The 21,768-nt window shown below is 43.4% G+C and overlaps 1 protein-coding gene across 6 annotated transcripts in view; it reads left to right on the top strand.

Annotated features, from left to right (window-relative positions):
* Positions 1-21,105, top strand: part of si:dkey-34e4.1 (carboxyl-terminal PDZ ligand of neuronal nitric oxide synthase protein) — a 56,737-nt gene extending 35,632 nt beyond the window's left edge. The window contains exons 1-3 of one of the 6 annotated variants that reach the window (XR_008830322.1): positions 9,540-9,877; positions 10,023-17,510; positions 17,656-17,694. Coding sequence is in view for 1 of the 6 variants with exons in the window: in XM_056403935.1 (XP_056259910.1) it covers positions 18,897-19,461 (565 nt within the window). In the remaining 5 variants the exon portion in view is untranslated. Of the gene's footprint in view, positions 1-6,311; positions 6,592-9,539; positions 9,878-9,899; positions 17,511-17,655; positions 17,695-18,896 lie in introns of those variants that run through there. The other 5 variants (XR_008830323.1, XR_008830324.1, XR_008830321.1 and 2 more) reach the window with 5 other exon arrangements.
* Positions 21,106-21,768: the final 663 nt, after the last annotated feature.

Genomic DNA, 21,768 nt, shown 5'->3' with positions numbered 1-21,768 from the left:
CACCATCATACATTAAAGGAATAGTTTGACATCTTTAGAAACATGTTACTCACTTTTTGGTCCGTGTATCCACAGGCTTTCAACACAGGGCAAATGTCAGTTCATCAATGGATAGAGACGAGTGACACTGTTGCTGAAAGACTCATTGTGTGCATTGTGTCACTCATGTTTTTATTTTCTGTCTTTACATCTATTTGGGAGATAATCATGCTCCAGGGTTTGGAACGACAGGCTGCATTATATTATAGTGAGTGAGTTAGGTAGCTCTGGGTTACAACTTCCGCCCTGTTTTTTAAGCCTATATTTGTTTACACTCTGGGAAATTAGTATCATTAAAAGTATGCTGAATCCACTAACAGTTGTTTCTGTTTGCATACTCACCATAGATGTACGGATAACTATCACTGGATTACTTTGAATACTGATGCAAACTTGATTATTCTCAGGCAAGTTCTGGAGTTATAAAGAGCGTCTATTTTTAACATGATTTCTAAGCAAGATATATGGATGTTTATTGACGATGGACATTGGAGATAATGTCACGCTTGAGAATTGAAAGTCACACAGAATCATAAAAATATGTGTGTATCATGTCTGTGTGTTCAGATTTGACCGTTATGCCTCCGAAAACGAGAATGAATCTTGGCACAAATTGCAAGTGCCTTGATTGCCTCCATGAGATGTTGTGTGTAGAACGCCTGCATGCACCTGTCCCTTTAGCTTCACCAAACATCTTTGCCCGACACCCCCCACAACTCTCCCCAAGTGTGAAAGCTTTAAGCTGCTGGCTAATTCCCACAGACTTCAGTCTTTGTGCTTTACTAAGCTAAGTGCTTGCTGGCTATGTCTTCATGTTTAAGCTGCGCGAGAGTGATATCAATCTAATGACTCTCTCCCCAAAATTTCGAACTAGTCCTTTAATGTGCAGACACACTCCTAATGTGCTAGCAGTCAGTTTGTGTTTGAGGTAACCAGGCTACACAGTGACAGACGCAGCCTGTAGCTTTTAGCGTTATTAGTGGAGAACAGCTCAACTCAGCAGAAACAGCCTCCAGCTAATGAAAGTGTGACTGTAATCAGGGGATTACAGAACGGGGGGAGGGGGGGGGGGGGGGTGCTGGGGTTAGACAAACAAAGAGCGGATCAGGTTTGAGGTGGAAAAGAGGGAATCGGAGAGAATGAGATTTAAAAGAAACACAGAAACTCCATCAGCTTTAACTGCGTCCCAGTGTTTCTATTCCATGAAATAACTCATTTTGAGAAGTCATTAAAGCAAGTCTCAAGAGGGTAGAAACTGTAAATGGAATCATTTTCTTTTGGAGTACTTTATAATGAATGTGTTTTGCTTTTCAGGGATGTTTGAGGTTCTTTTCTCTCACATTTTATGTTACCAAGTGCTTTCTCTACTGTACTTTCGACTTAATGCCTGAATACTTTGGCGTGCAGCTCAGTGATAAACAAGCAACCCTTACCTTGAATGTATATATGTAGCCACAGCATGTAATTACATTTTAATGAGCTTTTTAATGAGCTGTTAATCTCCTTAAAGCCATCACAAAGAACAGCTATGGTAAAACACTACATGCAGGATAAACTCTTCAGTCCTTTCTTTTTTTTTTTTTTTTTTATCTCCCTCCTTCTCTCGCTCATTCTCACACTAAATTTGTCTCTCCTCTCGCTGTTTTCTCTCTCTGAAAGCTATCCGCAGTCAACTCTCCAAGGAGAGCTGATTTCAAAACAGACAAGGAGAAAAATAAGGAGTTGGAATTGACTCAGTGGTGTAGTGTGTATTTGGCGTGCTTGTATTTTGTATGTCTGCTTTGTTTGTGTGTGTTTGAGTGTGTGTGTGTGTGTGTGTCAGTCTGCAACTTAGCCAGCCTCACATCCTGTGGTTTCCTGTAGCACAGACTCCCAGCCAATCCCAGCTCCCATCCCTTCACAACCTGAAACCCTACCCGGCTACATATGTCAGAATACATTTTTTTGTGTGGTGGGGGGATAAAAAGAAAGACAAAAGGGAACTTCAGATCTCTTCCAAAGAGAGACGTCTTGTTACTGTACATTTCCATCTGAACATTAGTTTCATCTGGGAGTGTTTTGTGTGCCAAGCTGACCCCCCCTCCCCCTTTTTCCCTTTATTTGTAATTATGTAACAGCCAGCATCTCTTTTCTGTCTGCCACTTTTCCTCCTGCGCTCCTTTTGTCCAAGCACATTTTCTATTTTCTGTCTCAGTAGCTTAGAAATACACCACCAGGATGTTTTATGCTCTTTCTCTTAAGTGACTTTCCCCCCTCTCTCTGCCATCCTCTTCCTCCTTTATTGGCTTTTGTTTGCCTCCTCTCCTTAGTGACATCATCTTTGTATAAATAGTAATCATAAAGTTTTATGCTGGGGCTTTCTACACAAATGGCGTATATAAAAATACAAAAAAATTCAGGTCATGCTGCACAGGAAAACACTGATATTCATCTTCCAGCTGCAAAGAATACGAAAACAACTGTGACTTTTCTGTGCGCAGAGTTGCTAGTGTTATGAGACTCAACTAGATCTTTTAAGCTCACTAAAGCATAGGAAAAAATGAGAGTTGGAGAAATGGAAACTCCAGCTCCATTGTGTTATTTTGTTTCCCCTTGCCAAACTCCTTTACATTACCTTTGGCGCAGTCAAACCCCTGCGCCCGCCCTCCCCCTCCACATGGCAAATTTTATTGCTTCCATTTGCTTTTGTTTTCTGGATTTCCCCAGCGAATCAATGTTTACAGCCTGAGTGGCCGTATTTTATGTTCTGCGAACAAGCAGACAGATAGCCTACGCTACTGCCATCCTCTGCCCCCACCCCCCGCCCCCCCCACCCTCCACCCCCCCCACCCTCCAACCCCAGGTGCAGTGCTGGTCATGCACAGCGATGGAATCCGTTCACTTCACATTATTAGTGCGATTTAGCTTTATAGTTTTACATCACACAAGCATTATCACCCAACATGGACCATTGCCATGTGTGCATGCCAGCTGGCCCACTCACTCCAATACTATATCATCACTGCACATGGTATGTTGGCATTTTACCGACTACACTATATCTAACCGTGTAGTGAGTCACGCTTTACGCAACAAGCAGGAAAACCAAAGTAGGATCAAAACAGGATGTTATAGTAGACTAAAAAACACCCTCTGTGGGCATAAAACTGAACCGTGTTATTTGAGATTTTTTTTTTTTTTGAGTCATCAGCCTCTGGAAGTGACACATGAGAATGAGGCTAAGAGTCTACAGCCATGCTAGCAGCTCTGTGAGGCAGCACTTAGGCACAGCAGTGCTTTGACCTAAACCCTTGTGTCACAATGCTAACATGCTGATGCTCCTTATAGGGTCGTGGGGTGGGGGGCTGGAGCCAATCCCAGCTGACATCAGGTGAGGGCGGGGTACACCCTGGACAGGTCACTGGTCTGTCACAGGGTTTGTTAGCATGAAAACAGCTGAGACTAATGAGGATGTCATAGGTAGTCATCATTGATCTAATGATGGTGTTAGAATAAAAAAAAGTCTTGGGATCACCAAAGCTGTTACAATTCATCCTGAGAAGAAAATGAACAAATGTGTGTAGTGAATTTCATGGCGTCCATCCAATAGTGGTACAGATATACAGTCAAAACCATGAATGTCAACCTCATGGGTGAAGCTAGATGTAAAGTCAGGAGTCACCAAAGTCATCATCTTCATCATCTGGGAAAGATTTCTCTGCAACTCCTCCGATAGTTGTTGAGATGTTTCAGTCTGGCTAAAAACTGCAGTGTGCCCACACACCCCAGAAACAGACACATATGGTGGCCAGCTTATATGTATTATTCACAAGTGAGTCATGTTTTCCTCTGGCATGCTATAGACTGCACTCTCTGACACTCTTTCTCTATGTCAGTATTGTATGTTGCATAATCACATTTCCTGACCTATCTCGCGATCTTCTCTTCCTCTTCTAGCTTTCTTTTTTTTTTGTTCTCCCTCTTCATCATTAACATCATCGTTCGTGTGCCAGAGCTGCACCAGCAGCATTGCCGGCCAGTAATTTGATTGCAGCAATGTGATGGGACTGTAATGGATGATGTTGCCAAGCATTTGGGTGGAGCTGGTTCTGTCAGCTGGATTTACACACTGCTACATGTCGCTGTTCAGAGATAGAAGCTGACGTTTTTAAGAGGTTTGCGGCAGGATTTATCTGCCGTCAGACTCGTATCGGGCTGAATGTGATACCTGGTGGAACGTCGGCCTGTCAGTCACTGACAAATGTTTGACTGGGGCTCTGTCAGGCAGGGTGGCTCTTTCAAATCCAGTTGTTTGAATTGAACTGAATTTTGCAGACACTCACGTTCATCCTCCTACATGCTTAAACATCCCACATGGACGTGTTACACACACTCATTGGGTGTTGTGTGTTAATTCCCTTGCAAAAGCAAGGTGCTTTTACAAAGGCCCAGTGTCCCTTCTCCTGCTTGTTCTTTCAGTTGCTTTGTGTCTCTGACTTTCTGTCTCAAAGGCTTAAGTAGCCATAAAAGATTTTCCAGGTAAGACTTCTTTTCAGAGACATGACTAAATAGGAAGATAAAGATGTTTTACTGATTCTTTTTGTCTCCACCTGCTAATCTGCAGAGCTCATTTTGGTTTGTTTTTCAAGTAAGAAAGTGTTGCTATTTTTCATGCTATTCTCTTGATTGCCTGCTTTGTTCCTGTTAATTGAATGGTGAAGTAAGTAAGCGTGCTGTGCTTATGAGTCATATGTACTGCAGACGCCACAGGGAGTTTGTCTGAACCTCTGAAACACTTTTGCTGCTTTAGTCTCTGTATTGATTTTCAGTTTTGCATTGAATTAGCCCAGGAATGAACTAGTATCGGCCTGACACATGCACATGTGTATATTTAGTCATGTATTCCTTCATTATGCTCTTTTTATCGTACTGACATTTCCCAAAGGATAGATACGATTTAAGGATATGATGCTTCCTGTCAGCAACAGTTGTCCACTCACATTAGTGCAATATAAACATTTAGTTCCAACCGGTTGAGGCAGATGGCCGCCCACCCTGAGTCCGGCTCTGCTCGAGGATTCAGCTTCTTAAAAGGAAGTTTTTCCTCGCCACTGTCGCCAAGTGCTTGCTGGTTAATGGTGGGAATTGTCTCTGTAATCACTGTTATAAAGAGTATGGTCCGAACTGCTTTATTTGGAAAGTGCCTTGAGATAACTTCTGTTGTGATTTGGCACTAAATAAATAAAAATTACTTGACTTGTGAAGTCAAGTCATTTTTATCTACATAGCCCAAAATCAAGAAAATTACAAAATTGCCTCAGAGAGCTTCATAATCTCCACACCTGTTCTGCTCCCATCTAGGGGAATAGAAACTTAACATAAAAGTACAAGGACATACAATAACATACATCAACTACAACACTATCCCTAATCCTTCAATTTTGAGAAGGAAATCTTCCAGAGCAGACAGACATGCAGTGTTGTGTGTACAGAGTAGGCTGAGGAAGGTATATATTTAGTGTAATAAGTGAAGGAGTTTCAGGCAACCCACCACAGGGAACATTTATATTTAGATGTGACGAACATCTCTCAGTGATATTGCAACTGAAAGCTGAGACAGTTTTGACTGTTTTGCATAGATTGAGCGTTTAGGTGTTTGCGGGAATCTCCAGCTTCTGAGACTTGACAATTAGCAGTGACCAGCTGTGCAATCATTTGCTTCCGCGTGTGGCTAGACATTAAAACATTGAAGACAAAAAAGGATAATGTGAATTTTGTAAACTTTGCTGTTTGCAGTCAATGTCCTCGTCCACTATAAACTCCAAAGATCTTTTTGAACCACTGAGATTTCGACAACACTTGGTCTTTTTCTTACTATTGCCAATCTTCAAGTCTAAGATGTCAGACTTTCCTGTAAGCACCACCAATGAAGAGCTGTGACATATTCTGTCTCAAGAAATTTCAGGTTTCTACAAGTGGATTTTAAAGGCTACTGAAATAGTTGAAAACCAGTGGCTGCCTGAAAAGTGGGAAATCAATATAAAATGTTCTAATAGGCTTTGGAAAATGGTCAGCTTTAACATTGTTGTTTGTAGAAAAATGATGACAAATTGGTTTAGTCTAGGTGTTGCTTTCAGCCCACTCCTCTCAGTATTCCCAGGTTGGATCTATCTTTTTGGATACTACCATTGGGAGTGCCTAGTTGTAAATGTTCAGTAGTGGCTTTAAAGCTCCCTTACCCACTGTAGCTCCCTGATCCTCTGTAGTCTAACTGTTGCCTCTCTTTGGTACAGGTGTGAGGACCCGCTCCTGCTCATCCTCTTCCTCATCTAACCATCCCTCATTTTCCAAACAAACAAACTGAGCCCCCAGAATAACCCCCAACCAGCAGCAGCCCCCTTAAACCCCCAGCTCATGCCTTCCATTGCCCCTACCCCCATCCTTCTCCCTCTCATCGTTTGCTACAACCTGCCTCTCCCTAGGAGCCTGGGGAGCTCTCTGCCACTGCCTAAGCCCCCCTTCCTCTCCTCATCCTCTTCCTCTTCTCCTCTCTGCCCCTTCTCCTCCCTCTATGTGAGTATTACTCATGACAACCAGCATGCAGAACCGGTGTCTATGGCACAAGCATGGGAGTAGGCATGTGGTGGATGAACAGTGTGGGTGTAAGCTGGCTCATGTGTGGGTCTCACCAGTGATTTCTCTGCTAATGACTACATAATTACCTTTACATGCGGATGTGGTTTTGCAAATTCAGAACCACATTAGCATTGAGGTAATCGGTGAATCACACATGTCTTGTGCACGGTAGCACTGTCTGTTTTTTCCACACTTTGCTGGACTATGAGCGCTTGTTTTGCCTCTCGCACTTTAGTCAGAGTAGCAGAAATATTTTTGTCAAGATTTTTTATTGTTTTTGTCAGTAAAGGTTAATCATGAACAGTAAAACTGTCAGAGCAGCAGCAGGAGGGAAGTACGTCTTGATGTACCTGTGTTACGCTCACTGTGTCACGGTGGTGTTTGTACTTGTCATGTGCATGTTTTGGTTTACTGGATCTTACCAAATCACCATCTTCCAGATGGAGGATATGATAAGCCAAGCCTCAGGCATACAGCATCAGAGGTCTCACATGTTGTATTGCTTCATGTTTGACCAGAAGCCAGTAGAAGAGCAGCATAAGCAAATAAACCCATTTGATTCTGTCGGTGGCAATAGTTCACAAAAATAGCATTTAAATAAATAAAAAGTTATTGGAAAATGATTTATTCACAAGCAGAAAAAAATAAATAAACCAGAAAGACAAACTATTACCAAATGAGGATCATGTAAAGAGGATAATGTGAATTTTTTGGCTTTGTACATGACAAATGTTGCTTTGCAGCAGCTTATTCTCTGATGTCAGAGCTTTCCACCCACACTTAAACGCACCACTTTAGAAGACATAAAATAATCTGTTTTCATCTGCATTACCACAAAATAATAATCTTACCTTAAAAACAAAAACCCAATGATTTTCTCGCTGTGGCGGATTACCTAAAGTCTCAGCATTTTTATTTCACGTTGAACTGAAAGCAGCGGCTGCCAAAATGCTTGGAATATTGTAGATATTCTTCTCCAGCAGTCATATGCAATAATATAAGTAAATGAGAGCTGTAGTAAATGACCTGACTTGAACAAGCTCCCAATAATCTCCTTTAGTTGGAGAGCTTAAGTCCCACACTCGCGGTATAATAAGCACTGGAAGATTTGAGGACTGTGGGCCATATCATTGTCAGAAGTGTGATCCCAGGCCTTAGCTGGTCTTCCGCCCTGTGCACCTAAAAGAGGAATATTCTGCAAAAATATGTTTAAGGAGGAATTAACTCTGCTTTGTCAGAGGAGTGGAATTTTAAAAGTTCTGTGGACTGTAAACAACATAAAATCACCAAAGCAAGTAATCTAATACTGTATGGCTCATACACGAAGAAAACCAAATTTAGCTCTTAAAGCTCCAAATAACATTGCTGTTCTTGGTCTTTGCAACGGAGAGGCTACAAATATTGATCTCCAAAATTGCACAAATATGGTATGAATTATTGAAATAAGTGGATGGAATTGACATTTATGCCAATTCATCTGTCCTTGTTTGTTTTGTAGTTGTGTGAGACAGAATTTCCAAATTACTGGAAAAGCGAGGCTAAAGGAAAACAACCAGTTGCTGAGATGCATGGCAGGTAGGCTGAATGAGACTAGAGCAAGATGAATGGAGAGACAAAGACAGAATAATAAATAGAGAGGTAGAAAAATGGAAAGTAAAAACAGAGGAGAGAGAGATGGGGCAGTGAGGCGGAGACATTGTGACAGACAAGAGGAGTTGCTGACTTGAAGTTATGATAATGAGTCTGGGAAGGAAAGAAAGCAGCCTGCGTCTTGATCTGGATGCAAATTAATCTCCACATCCTGGGAAAGCACACATGCAAAAATAACATGAGACCACAGCAGAGTCAAACTTTAAAACTGTGCCGTTTGTGTGTATAAACCACAAAGACACTGTTACCCCGGGGGAAGTATTAAGGAAGTATTAAAGTGTTCAAGGGGTTTCATTTGGCTTCAGAAGAGCTATGTTGGCTATTATAATTTCCTCAAGTCAAAAATAATTTAGTTTCTTCCTCATACCTTTAAGCTCCTTTTACCTTTATACTCTCACCCACTGGTTTGATGGGCAGTTTCATCTATGCCATGGCGCGCTCAGGAGTCCAGCTGTTTTCCCTACTTATATGGTGCCACTCATGTTTCTTATAGTTATTAATTATATCAGATCAAAGCTTCCTTGAATCCTCACACTTGGCAGCATGACCAGGCCTTATATGCATTGGACTGTATTTGCTCAGGTTTAGCTACAGTGGCCATCCCAACTGGCTTCTTAGGCAATAACAAGATTGTATCTTTGCTAGCAGCTAACTAGCTAGCCAGCTAAAAACTGAAATCCAATTATTCTTTCATAAAATATTTGGACAGCTGAACACACAGAACATCTTTAATATCTTCTTTTTGTAGTTTTCTACTTTCCACAGCAGACATGTTAAATTTAAAAACATGACCAAGAGTCTGCAGCCATGCTAGCAGCTCTTTGAGACTTGTCATAGTCCATTGAGCTAAATGCTAATGCCGGCATGCTAGCATGCTCACAATGATAACGCTAACGTTAATGTTTAGCACGTTCACCATCTTGGTTTAGAATTTTAGCATGCTAAAGTTTGCTAATGTAACGGACAAGGAAAGAGTTTTGTATAATTTTTTGTTTTATTTTATTAATTTCACCAAAATCCTTTCTATTATGTGTTTTGACTTATTTTTATGATTATTTTTATGTTATGTCAACATTATTTAACATTGTTTTCAGAATGAGGTAACCTTATTTATTAATTTTGGCTTCACATTTTATGGTTATTTTATTCTCATAGTCAGCACTTTTATTTTGAAGTTCCATGATGTCGGTTGTGATGTCAGATCCGCCTCTCCTCAGTGATCGTTAACCTGATGGAGAGCGGTAAGTGTTTGAAATAGCTTAAACTAAAAAGTTCATTTTTTAAGTTTTAAGTGTAGTTGGAAGCAGTTAAATTTGAGAATATTGGTCTGTGATGTGTTTGTAAAGGTTTTAGGTCATGTATGGTTTGTTGTTCATCTGCACATTGAACGAAGAGAGCAAGCTAGCTTGCCGGAGCTCTCCCTGTGGGTGTGTGTGTGGGTGTGGGTGCGGAGGGGTGCGTCTAAGCGCACATGTTAATTCATCTCTCCTTATCTTTGTTTCTTTGTTTTTGTGTGTTAGGTAGCCGGTCGTGGAAATGTGTAAACGCTCACACTCAGAATGTCACATTACAGGTATGGGTGCAGCTGATTGTTTATGGAGGAATGTTTAGTTTAAAATTTATTTCATTTCAAAGCCTCAGTGATCGTTAACCTGATGGAGAGCGGTAGCCGGTCGTGGAAATGTGTAAACGCTCACACTCAGAATGTCACATTACAGATTGTGGGGAACAGAATAAAGAAAATTCACGTGGCAGCATCTCCAGTGTCCGGTATCTCATATTGCACCTGAACACAACGCAGAATTGTCGGGACTTCAAGGCTGTTCCGGCTACATTGGTGCCGTGACCCGGATCTCTTCGCCACGGATCATCGCCAGAGTGATCACCGGTGGTTGCTGGAATAAGTAGAGACTTAAAAAAAAAAAAAAAAAAAAAAAAAAAAAAGTACATACGTATGTTACAAGTTGGTTATATTGAACGCCATTGACACTCTTGTTTTTGTAAATTGATTTTGTTAAGTTTTTTTTCTTGGACTGTGTGTATGCCAAGTGTTACTAACCTTCCCACATTACTTTTGTACGAATGTCAACCTACTTGGTTAAAATGGCTAATGGTAGGGATGTAAACAGGCCACCTAATGATGATGAGGGTGGTGTAGTAATGACTCTGGGGCGAGGCAGGTTTTTGGGTGATTCCACTCCAGTTAAAGGTGTCAGCAAAGTGGGCCACCCAGTTTTATCTTCCACTCGCATGCACCATGACATCACTAGCCCACAACAGCAGACGCCTAATCCATTCAGCTTTACAGGCATGGGGAGAGGTGCAAGCGCAGTACGTCCTCGTACATCATTTTCCCCTCACGTGCTCGCTGATGAATTCTCTCCCATGCAACAAAAAACTAATGAAGATATCAGCTCTCAGGACATAGGGAACCTCATAACTCAACTAGCACATCAAATTGGCGAGAGCATTGCAAACCAGATACAGAAGACCACAGGTAAACAGAATGACACAAGTGTCCCCACACCCAACATAAACACAGGGGAAGGTCATCCTGAGTTAAACCTGACAGGGGTGAAGCTTGTAATGCAGGCAGATGTCAAAGAGCCGCCACACTTCAGGGGTGATGGGACAGACAAACACACAGTACACGAATGGGAGGAAGTTATGGACGTCTATCTGAAGAAAAGGGGTATTCCACCCAATGAGCACTCCCAAGAGATAATGTCAAAATTGGTGGGAAAGGCTAGAGATGTTGTAAGGGTGACTTTGCGCAGCATCCCCTCTTTAAAACCTGCTGAAGACCCCAAGCTTGTTTTTGATATTCTCAAACAGCATTTCAGTGAAGTAACATATTCCTCAATGCCCCTAGCAGACTTCTACAACACCGTACCTCTGGCTGGAGAAAGCCCCATGGACTACTGGATCCGCCTGAACAAAGCCGTGGATGTAGCAGATGAGTGTCTGAGAAGGCAGGGGAAGAATATCGGAGATCCCGCTCATGAAGTCACTATGATGTTTGTAAAGCATTGCCCTGACCCTGCACTCACCAGTGTCCTGAAATGCAGAACGGCAGAGAAATGGACATCACATGAAATACAGGAACATCTCATTGAACATCAGAGGGAGGCCAAGACAAGAAATCAAGGTAAAACATACCGGCCACCACAGCAGAGGCAGGTTAGTGCTCACGTTCAGGCTTCAACACTGGAAGATGTATCTACTGATAATGTGAGGGAGCACACTTGTGAGCAAAACATGACAGGGCCATTGTCCACTCCTCCTGCTGAGAGTACTTGCATTCAGTCACTCATCAGTCTGCTAGATCGTGTTTTGGAGCAGAAGACTCAGACGGCAGTCAATATAAGACCAAACAGAGAACAAGCAGATTCTCCCCAAAGGAGATGTAAAGTCTGTCAGGCAGCTGATCACTCTACTACAATGCACTGCAGACAGGAGAACTTGTGCATGAACTGTTTCAGACCAGGTCACTGGAGGCGAGAATGTCGGCAACGCAGGCCAGGACGCAATGCCCCGCCCCACCTCAGCCAGTCTCCACCCACAGAAGGGCAAGCTACAGCACCTTTAAACTAAATAGCTCACACTCGGAGAGGGGACGTGTGGGCATCAAAGAGGGAACCCTCGAATGTGGTGAAGATTTAAAGGAGGTGTATTCAAAAATATGCAAAGCAATGCCTGATACCACAGTAATTGTTCAAAACATCCACAGGGTTGAAGCATTTGGTGAATTATTTCACGCTCCTGTGACCATAAATGGTTCTGTTCAGCTGCGAGGATTACTTGACTCTGGATCGATGGCTTGCACAATCAGTGAGGTTGCAGAACGGAGACTCTTATCTGAAAATACCTTGATCCAACAACAAGAAATGACACAGAACATTGTCCTTGTTGGTTGTGGAGGAGTGCGGGTGAGCCCAAAGTGCATGTATGACATGGAACTGACATTGTATGGGATTAAGTGCATGGTACCAGTTTTGGTGGTTGCTGGTCAGAATGATGAACTCATTGTAGGCACCAACCTGTTGAAGTATGTAGTCCGTCAGATGAAGAAGGATGATACTTACTGGAAACTTGTCTCATGCAATGGACAGGAGTCTGCAGAATGCGAACGGTTCTTGGAGATGATGGCTGGCCTCACAAGGTGGAGAGGGGAGGATGTGCCAGACAAGGTGGGAACAGTCAAGCTGACACAGGCAGTGACACTACAACCTCAGCAGGAGTACTTGTTGTGGGGCAGGTTGCCAAGTAATGTCCCTATGTCACCTGGGAGTACAGTGATGGTGGAGCCCACCTCATCTAAGTGTGCCCCCCGAGGCATAATGGTCGGCAGAGTGGTCACACACTTATGGGGAGATGGCTGGACTCCAATGAGAGTGACAAATATCACTGGAAAGCCCCTCACCCTAAAAAGAAACTGCAAGCTAGCAGATGTCTCTCCTTGCGTGGCAGCCGAAGACTTCACATTGCTTCAAGGCTCCTGTCAGAAAGAAAATGACACGGATAAGACAACACATGACCGACATAAGACTGTGGATAACACTGACCTGAAACATAAACTGAAGGACCTTGGACTGGGAGATGTTGACATTGACGGTTGCCAGGTGAGCCCCTCTACCAAGAATCAGCTGGTGGAAATGCTTGAACAATATCAAGATGTGTTCTCAAAGCACCATCTAGATTGTGGGGAAGCCAAGGGCTTTGTGCACAGGATTCGGCTCACAGACGACCATCCCTTCCGCCTCCCATATCGCAGAGTGCCCCCGGCTCATTACCAAAAATTGCGCCAAGTCCTCACTGAAATGGAAGAGCAAGGAATCATTCGAAAATCAGTGAGTGAATTTGCTTCCCCTTTGGTGATGGTTTGGAAAAAGAACGGTGACCTCAGGATATGCACAGATTTCCGGTGGCTGAATGCGAGAACCATAAAGGATGCTCACCCTCTGCCTCATCAAGCAGACTGCCTTGCTGCCCTTGGCGGGAATTCGGTTTTCAGCACCATGGACTTGACATCAGGGTTCTATAACCTGCCCATGCATGAGGAAGACAAGAAGTACACCGCCTTCACAACACCACTGGGCTTGCATGAGTATAACAGGATGCCACAAGGCCTGTGTAATAGCCCTGCATCCTTTATGAGAATGATGCTGAGCATCTTTGGTGACCTCAACTTTAGCACCCTGCTGTGCTATCTCGATGACCTCCTGGTCTTTGCTCCGTCAGAGCAAGAAGCCCTCAACAGACTGGAGGCCGTCTTTCAGAGGCTGAGAGAACACAACCTGAAGTTGAGTCCAAAAAAGTGTCATCTGTTGCGACGCTCCGTGAAATTCCTCGGCCACCTTATTGATGGTGATGGGGTGGCTGTTGACCCAGGAAAAGTGGAGGTCATTGTCAGGATGACAAGGAAAGATTTGATGGAAGATGACGGCTGCACACCTTCAGTTCGGAGAGTGAAATCGTTCCTTGGAATGATATTCTATTACCAACATTTCATTCCGAACTGTTCCTCTATCGCCAAGCCTCTGTTTGCTCTCACAGCTGGCCAAAAGCGAAGAGGAAAGACTGGCAAATCAAACCAGAAGACAGGGGTTTTCAGAAAGCTAAAACCTACAGATTGGACCGATGATTGTGACTCAGCCTTCCTCAGTCTCAAGGACAAGCTCCTGAACTGTGTGGTCCTCGCACACCCAGACTTCTCCAAACCGCTGGTCCTCTCCATCGACGCCTCTCTCAATGGTCTAGGAGCGGTTTTGTCCCAGATACCAGAGGGTGAGACAAAGGCCCGTCCAATCGCCTTTGCAAGCAAGACTCTGACTGGCTCACAAAAGAGGTATCCCGCCCATCGCTTGGAATTTTTAGCGCTCAAGTGGAGTGTTTGTGAGAAATTCGGTCATTGGTTGAAGGGACATTCTTTTACAGTGTGGACCGATAATAATCCATTGACTTATTTGATGACTAAACCAAAACTTGATGCCTGTGAACAGCGGTGGGTGGCCAAGCTGTCCCCATACACCTTCAGCATCAAGCATATCCCCGGAACGAAGAACGTTGTGGCGGATGCCTTGAGTAGAGACCCTTTTTCCAGGTCAGTGAGTCAAAGGCTGATCAGTGAGCCATACGAGGATCTCGTGGCAGAGGCTAAGGCTACAAAGGCGGAAGGAGTGCAAGATGTTTTTCGGTGCAGGGTTCAATGCTCTCAGGCACCTGACTCAGTCTGTGCAAGTGCAAATGTCTCTTGTGGCAATCAAATTGGAAGTCAGAGTTCCTCTGATGTTAAATCCATTTGTGTAGCTCACATTGAGTGGGAAGAGGCAGCAGAGTCACGAGCGGTACAGTTTTTTAAGGCTCTTCCTCAGATAGCACCTTCCGAACAAGAGGCACTTCCAGCTCTGTCTCTTGAGGAACTTCGGCACAGTCAGGAGTCGGACCCAGACATTCGGGGGGTTTTGCTATTTGTAGAACGGGGAGAACCGCCATCCAGAAGGGAGAGAAGTAACTTACCTCATAAGGCACGAGCACTCTGTAAGCAATGGCATCGTCTGAGAGTTCAAGATGGAGTCCTCTATAGGACAATCAGGGACCCATTGACTAGACACACAAGGTATCAACTCGTCTTACCATCGACCTGTAAAGCCAAGGCCCTTTCTGGAGTGCATGATCTTGCGGGGCACCAAGGACAAGCCAGAACCCTGCACCTTGCCAGACAGCGCTTTTTCTGGCCACAAATGGAAAGAGACATTAAGGATTACGTGAAATGCTGCCGACGATGTGTCCTTGCAAAAACCCCTGAACCAGCTGCCCGAGCTCCATTGGAGAGCATCCACACCTCAGCACCCATGGAGTTGGTGTGTATCGATTTTTGGAGCGCCGAGGATAGCAAGCAGAGATCTGTGGATGTTCTGGTTGTAACAGACCACTTCACAAAGTTGGCTCATGCTTTCCCCTGTGTAAACCAGACGGCGAAACAAGTTGCAAAGAAGTTGTGGGATAATGTGTTTTGCATATATGGTTTTCCGGAGCGGATTCATTCCGATCAGGGAGCCAATTTTGAAAGCAAACTAATATCAGAACTCCTCAGTCTCGCAGGGGTAGCAAAGTCACATACAACGGCATATCATCCTATGGGAAACGGACAGACTGAAAGATTCAATAGGACGCTAGGCAGTATGCTACGTTCCTTACCACTGGCAGCAAAACAACACTGGGCACAGCAGATACAAACCCTGACATTCGCTTACAATGCTACTGTGCATGAAACAACTGGATATGCTCCATTCTATCTGATGTTCGGTCGAATCCCTAGACTCCCGGTAGATATGGTCTTCCAGCAGGTCCTTAAGGACACCAATGTGGTTGACTACAAGACCTATGCTGGCAAACTGATGGCGAGCCTTCGTGAAGCTGCTAGTATTGCCCAGCAGCATGCAAGAAAAGAACAGCAGCATCAAGCCGATGGCTACAACAAAAAGGTCCGGGGCACCTGTCTGAATGTGGGGGATAGAGTTTTGCTTGCCAATAAAGCAGAGAGAGGGAAGAGAAAGTTGGCAGATAAGTGGGAACCCACAATCTATACAGTCATAGACTGTAATCCCCAAACTCACATCTACAAAATCAAGGATGAGAGTGGAAAGACCAAGGTGGTGCATCGGAACTTGATATTGGATGTGAGCTTTTTACCAATCCCCGAACAAACCGGTGCAGAACCCAGTTCAGCCACCACAGATGAGATCAGTGGGTCTCAGACTCGGCTAGCAGATGCCTTGAGGGGTCTGTCAGAGGAAACTTCAGAGATCCGGACAAACTCATGGGTGAGCATGTCACCGGATGTTGACTGTGAGTCATTGGGGGATGGTAAGGAGACGAAAGAGATGGATGAGAGGTCAGAATCCTCAACTTTGGACACTGATCAGATGTCATGTGCAGGTTCTCATGACAATTCTGCAGATGGTGGGAGTGTGGAACGGAGGGAGGAGGTTTTACCTTCGAGAGACTTGCCTGATGTTACAGTGGATGGTGATCAAGCACCAATGCAAAATTCAGGGCTTGAGAGACATGCTGTCAGGACCAGTACAGGCAGGGTTGTTAAGGCGGTTAATCGCCTAATTGAGAACATGGCCCAGAAACCACTTCCAAGGGGTATTATGAGAGGGTTTGGCAGAAAATCTCAGTCTTTGCTGACTCTGTTCTGAGGTGTGATAGATGGGGGTACAGCTACGTACAAATTGTAGTATTTTTTATTTTTTTTATTTATTATTTTTTTTTCATTCATTATTCATCATCATTCTTATGTATCTTCTTGTTCATGCACGATAAATGTTTTCATTGGTAGGGTTGTGTGCCAAGATTGGGTGTGGTGTATAAGGCACCATATTAACTAGGAGACGCAGTAGCCTGATCAACTTCTGTCTTCTCTGAACTTATTTCATAAGTAGCTTTTCATGCTGTATTGAGGAATCTGATTCCGGGGGTCATCTTGGTTTGAGTGAATGTGACCATTGTAGATTGCACAAATTACTGATTACAGTTCCTTCCTAATGTTTGGGATTTTGGAGAAATTAAGGAGGGGTGAATGTAACGGACAAGGAAAGAGTTTTGTATAATTTTTTGTTTTATTTTATTAATTTCACCAAAATCCTTTCTATTATGTGTTTTGACTTATTTTTATGATTATTTTTATGTTATGTCAACATTATTTAACATTGTTTTCAGAATGAGGTAACCTTATTTATTAATTTTGGCTTCACATTTTATGGTTATTTTATTCTCATAGTCAGCACTTTTATTTTGAAGTTCCATGATGTCGGTTGTGATGTCAGATCCGCCTCTCCTCAGTGATCGTTAACCTGATGGAGAGCGGTAAGTGTTTGAAATAGCTTAAACTAAAAAGTTCATTTTTTAAGTTTTAAGTGTAGTTGGAAGCAGTTAAATTTGAGAATATTGGTCTGTGATGTGTTTGTAAAGGTTTTAGGTCATGTATGGTTTGTTGTTCATCTGCACATTGAACGAAGAGAGCAAGCTAGCTTGCCGGAGCTCTCCCTGTGGGTGTGTGTGTGGGTGTGGGTGCGGAGGGGTGCGTCTAAGCGCACATGTTAATTCATCTCTCCTTATCTTTGTTTCTTTGTTTTTGTGTGTTAGGTAGCCGGTCGTGGAAATGTGTAAACGCTCACACTCAGAATGTCACATTACAGGTATGGGTGCAGCTGATTGTTTATGGAGGAATGTTTAGTTTAAAATTTATTTCATTTCAAAGCCTCAGTGATCGTTAACCTGATGGAGAGCGGTAGCCGGTCGTGGAAATGTGTAAACGCTCACACTCAGAATGTCACATTACAGATTGTGGGGAACAGAATAAAGAAAATTCACGTGGCAGCATCTCCAGTGTCCGGTATCTCATATTGCACCTGAACACAACGCAGAATTGTCGGGACTTCAAGGCTGTTCCGGCTACACTAATTATTGCCAAACAGCTGAAAATGAATAGGATTAGTGTTGCAGATATTTGGTCTTTAACTCAAAGCTTCAGATACATTTACATTTTGCTCTGACGATAGACTTTTCTAGATGTAAAATCATGGGAACACCACATTTATTACAATTTATACTTATGGACACATGAAGGGCTGTTTCATTGTGTCATGGTGGGGGTAGAGAATAAAGTCAGGGGATTACCAAGTCAGTAGGGTTCATCCTCTAGGCAGCATGGGTGTGTGTTATAACTAATGATACCGCTTATGCCATTGGAGTCAGTGGAGTTCTTGCCTTGACTTTTCCCTCGCAGTGCTCTGTGTGCTCCTCCATTTGTTAGAATAGGACACAGCAGATAATTATGGTTTCCCTGCTCCATTACAACAAGCCTGTCATTACTATAGTTGTTAACACCATCCTCGTACAGAAGCAGAGACAGTAAATATATCAGCAAGTCACATAAGTTCATTACTAAGACCAGGATTCAACCACAGGCCAGATTTCACAGGGGAATGAAGTTAGCAGCCACCAGTATAATGTATATGGGAGGAGTCAGGGAGGAAGTGAAGCTTGTTAGCAAGTGTGTGTCAGGACTCATTTTCCAAGAGAATGACTGTGATTGTGTGTGGTTGTGCGCACTGGAGCTTGTCGTGGCATTATTGTGGTAACATCAGGGAGACTGCAGTGTAGCTATTTCTGGTGTGTATGTTCGAGTGAAGGGAGGGGAAAGCCTGCAGCTCTTTCCTCGCTTCCTTACCCCTCAACTCTTTTTTGCTTTGGCTCTCTTTCTGCCCCTGTCCCTGTGTTTTCTCAGCATGAGAGCTGCGGGATGTAGATAAGTCCCTAGACAGCTGAAACAACAGGGAGCCAGAGAGAAAGAGAGAGTTACTGTCTTGTCTAGTAACAGCTTACGTCACAGTATGCTCAGGTTAATGGGGTATAATGTGACTGATTGAGAGGAAAAGTGGCTTAAGGCTTATTTTCGTACTCCTTGGAACAAAGAAATGATGCTGAATCTGAGTTAGCAAATGGATCCACTGAGAAATTCTCAGCATGTTAACCTTTTTGTCAGACTTCACTAACCAGCGCGTCTGTTCTCTTACTTGCAGGTACAAACAGACAATCCCCAAACTTGACCCTCCTCCACCCTCCCTGAACCGTAAGCGGGCGAGCAGGACCTTGTCTCCAGGGTCAGAAGTCACAGCTGTGCCCATGCCTGGAGAGGTCACCGCTAATGATGCGACCCCCAGCCGCAGCAGCAGCCTCTCATTCCCCGATATCACCCCCAGCTCCCTGTCATCCGCCGATTTCCACTCCCTCAGCAATGGCGAGAGCAGCTCCTGTTCGGCCAGCGAGGACTCGGGGGTCCGCTCCGAGACCAAGTCCCTGCTGTTGCCCCTGCGTGACGACGACGACCTGTTCGGAGACCGCGGGACCTTTTTAACAGCCTCCAGCGGCTGTGACAGTCCCCTGGAAGAGAGGAGTGAAGCAGTTCTCTCTCCCTCTGAGTCGTATCCTGCTGAGCCCCCCAACCTCGCCCCGCAGTCGGACACCTATGAGCACCCACTGCCCTTTTCATCTCCTGTGAATGATACCTGCCTCCACATCAGTTTTTCTGAGGATGAGCTGCTGGAGAGTAGCCAGGAAGATCCTAGTGTCCCACAGCGGAGTTAGGAGGATAGGCTGGTATCACCTTGGAGACCTTTCACTATGTTCTTCAATCAGCTTTTAATGCAATACTTAACTGTCAGACCCTCCTACGTTTGCACTGGGCTCCATTTCAGGACCTTTATAATTATTCTGTCCACTTGTGACACAGTCCAGACATAGCATTGCCAGTAACTGAAAAATAATCTATTGTATAAATTATTAGCCAATGGACAGATTTAGTATTTTTGTAATGAAATTAATGATCTAATTTACTTTCTAGTGACTAGAATGTTAAGCAGAATACATGTAGCAGCTCTTGCACTGTTAAAGTCACACATCATTTACTGTAAGCCAATGAGGGGACACATTTTATTTTTGCTAGTAGTCAACTTTAAAACATTATTTTGTATGATGCTTCGCTGTGGTGCAAACTGTTGTGGAAATGCCATTTTCTGCAGATTTCACAGAGCAAATGTTGGTGATGTTGGGAAGAGCCTCGCCTTCTGAAAATCCCCTGAGTGGATGATGGGTAGAAAGAAAAGAATAAGAAAGTCAGTAAAGGGGAAAGGGCAGGATAGAAGTGAGCAGATGTAGTCGTGTTTTGGTTTATGCACATCCACATGTGGCTGTGTAGTAGGGTATTATATTATCAGAGCTGAGTGGGTTAGAGAATGTTTTGTGCTACTTGTATTTTGGGTTTTTTAGACTAAAAGGTCTTAAAGCAGTGCTGGAAAAATTAGCCGCATAGCTAAAGGGAATTTGTGTTCTGTATTGTATTGATTCTGTATGTAGCATGGTTGCAGTCCTTCAAAACAAAGGGATTATTGCATTGAATGAAAGCAAACCCTCGGTGAGCTAACGGCCTTGAAAGCTTTGGATTGCACCTGTCTGAGCGGGGAGTGTGTCACCGAGGACTCTGGGAAAATGTAACGGGCATTTTTCACTACTTTTGGATTTTATAGACCAACCGATCAATTGGTTAATCAAGAAAATAATTAGCAGATTAATAATTAAAGCTAGTCGTTAGATGTAGTCCTAAATCAATATATGTTTATGCAAACACAACATATCATTAAACAGCCGCCATTGTTCTTAAGTGCTGAAAACGTACGGAAATGAGATGAATAGAGCTGGAACGATTAATTGATTAATCAATTGACAGAAATAATTTAAACAGAAGTTTAACTCAAATGTAAATATTTGATAATATATGTTTTTCATATATTTAGTAAACTGAATATGTTTCGGTTTTGAACTGACATTTTATAGAAGAAGTGATAAATCAACAAGGAAAATAACAAGCAGATGAAACTGACAGTGAAAATAGTTAGTTTTTGCCCTGGAGCTGAACATGTAGATGTTCAAATTCCCATTTTTATTTTACATTAATGTGGCAAGAATGTACTGCGTCGTTCATAGTGTTTTATTCAATGAAGCGCACTGTTGTAACCTATGAGAGGTAGAAGTGACAATAAACGGACGAGAGAGGAAAAGCAGCTGCGGTGTGAGGGGGGGGGGGGGGGGGGTGTAAAGGTGCAGGTGTAAAATGCTCACAAACCTTTTTACACCCAGAGACGAGGCTTTTCTCAACATCACGTGTGGCAGGGAGCTATAACAGCAATAACACATGGAAGAAAAAAACAATAAAGAGGAAAAGTTGAAGAAGCACTTACCTGTGTTTTTTTTTTTGTTTGTTTTGTTTTTTAAACCCAGACTGTGTTTGTAATCTGTCTGTGTTTGCTTTACTCCTGAAATTGCATGTATTTTACCCGCTGGCTTCTTTGTTGATGTAACTCTTCAGTGTGAGTTGCCGTCACTGCAGCACAGTAAACATTTTTATCCACTCAGTGGGTTGAATGCACTCAGGGAAGATCTGGCTTCAAAAAACGATTGGATTCAAACCACAGAGTAACAATGCAGCCATAGACCTATTAAAAAAAAGTAACGCTGTTCACTTCATCTTTTTGGTTTGAATGGGAACAGGAATGTCTGTCTGCTCTTCTCTTCTGCACCTTTTTCTCGCTGCATTAATTACGTCTCACATTTTCCATTAACAATTCATGTCTCTCAAACTCTTTCCCACATGCGTAACACTTTCAGGGCTCTTTGAGACTTTTCTGTCACCTTCTCGTAGTTGTTCTGCTCGCGGCGAGTCTTTTGACAGTGAGCTGTTTCTTCTCTGTTTTCTTCAAGCCTACAAAGCTCGTCTCTGCGGTGTGCACTGTCGCCGCCATGCAGGAACAGGTGACTGACAGGCTTAATGTGCTCAGGGTGTCGGTGGGGTGCAGTAATGAGAATGGAGCCCAATATGAAATCCTTCAGCTCTAAGGT

Source organism: Seriola aureovittata, chromosome 18, assembly GCF_021018895.1.
Source record: "Seriola aureovittata isolate HTS-2021-v1 ecotype China chromosome 18, ASM2101889v1, whole genome shotgun sequence".
NCBI lineage: Eukaryota > Metazoa > Chordata > Actinopteri > Carangiformes > Carangidae > Seriola > Seriola aureovittata.
The sequence above is the reverse complement of the archived record's forward strand: the minus strand, read 5'-3'. Positions and strand labels throughout refer to the sequence as shown.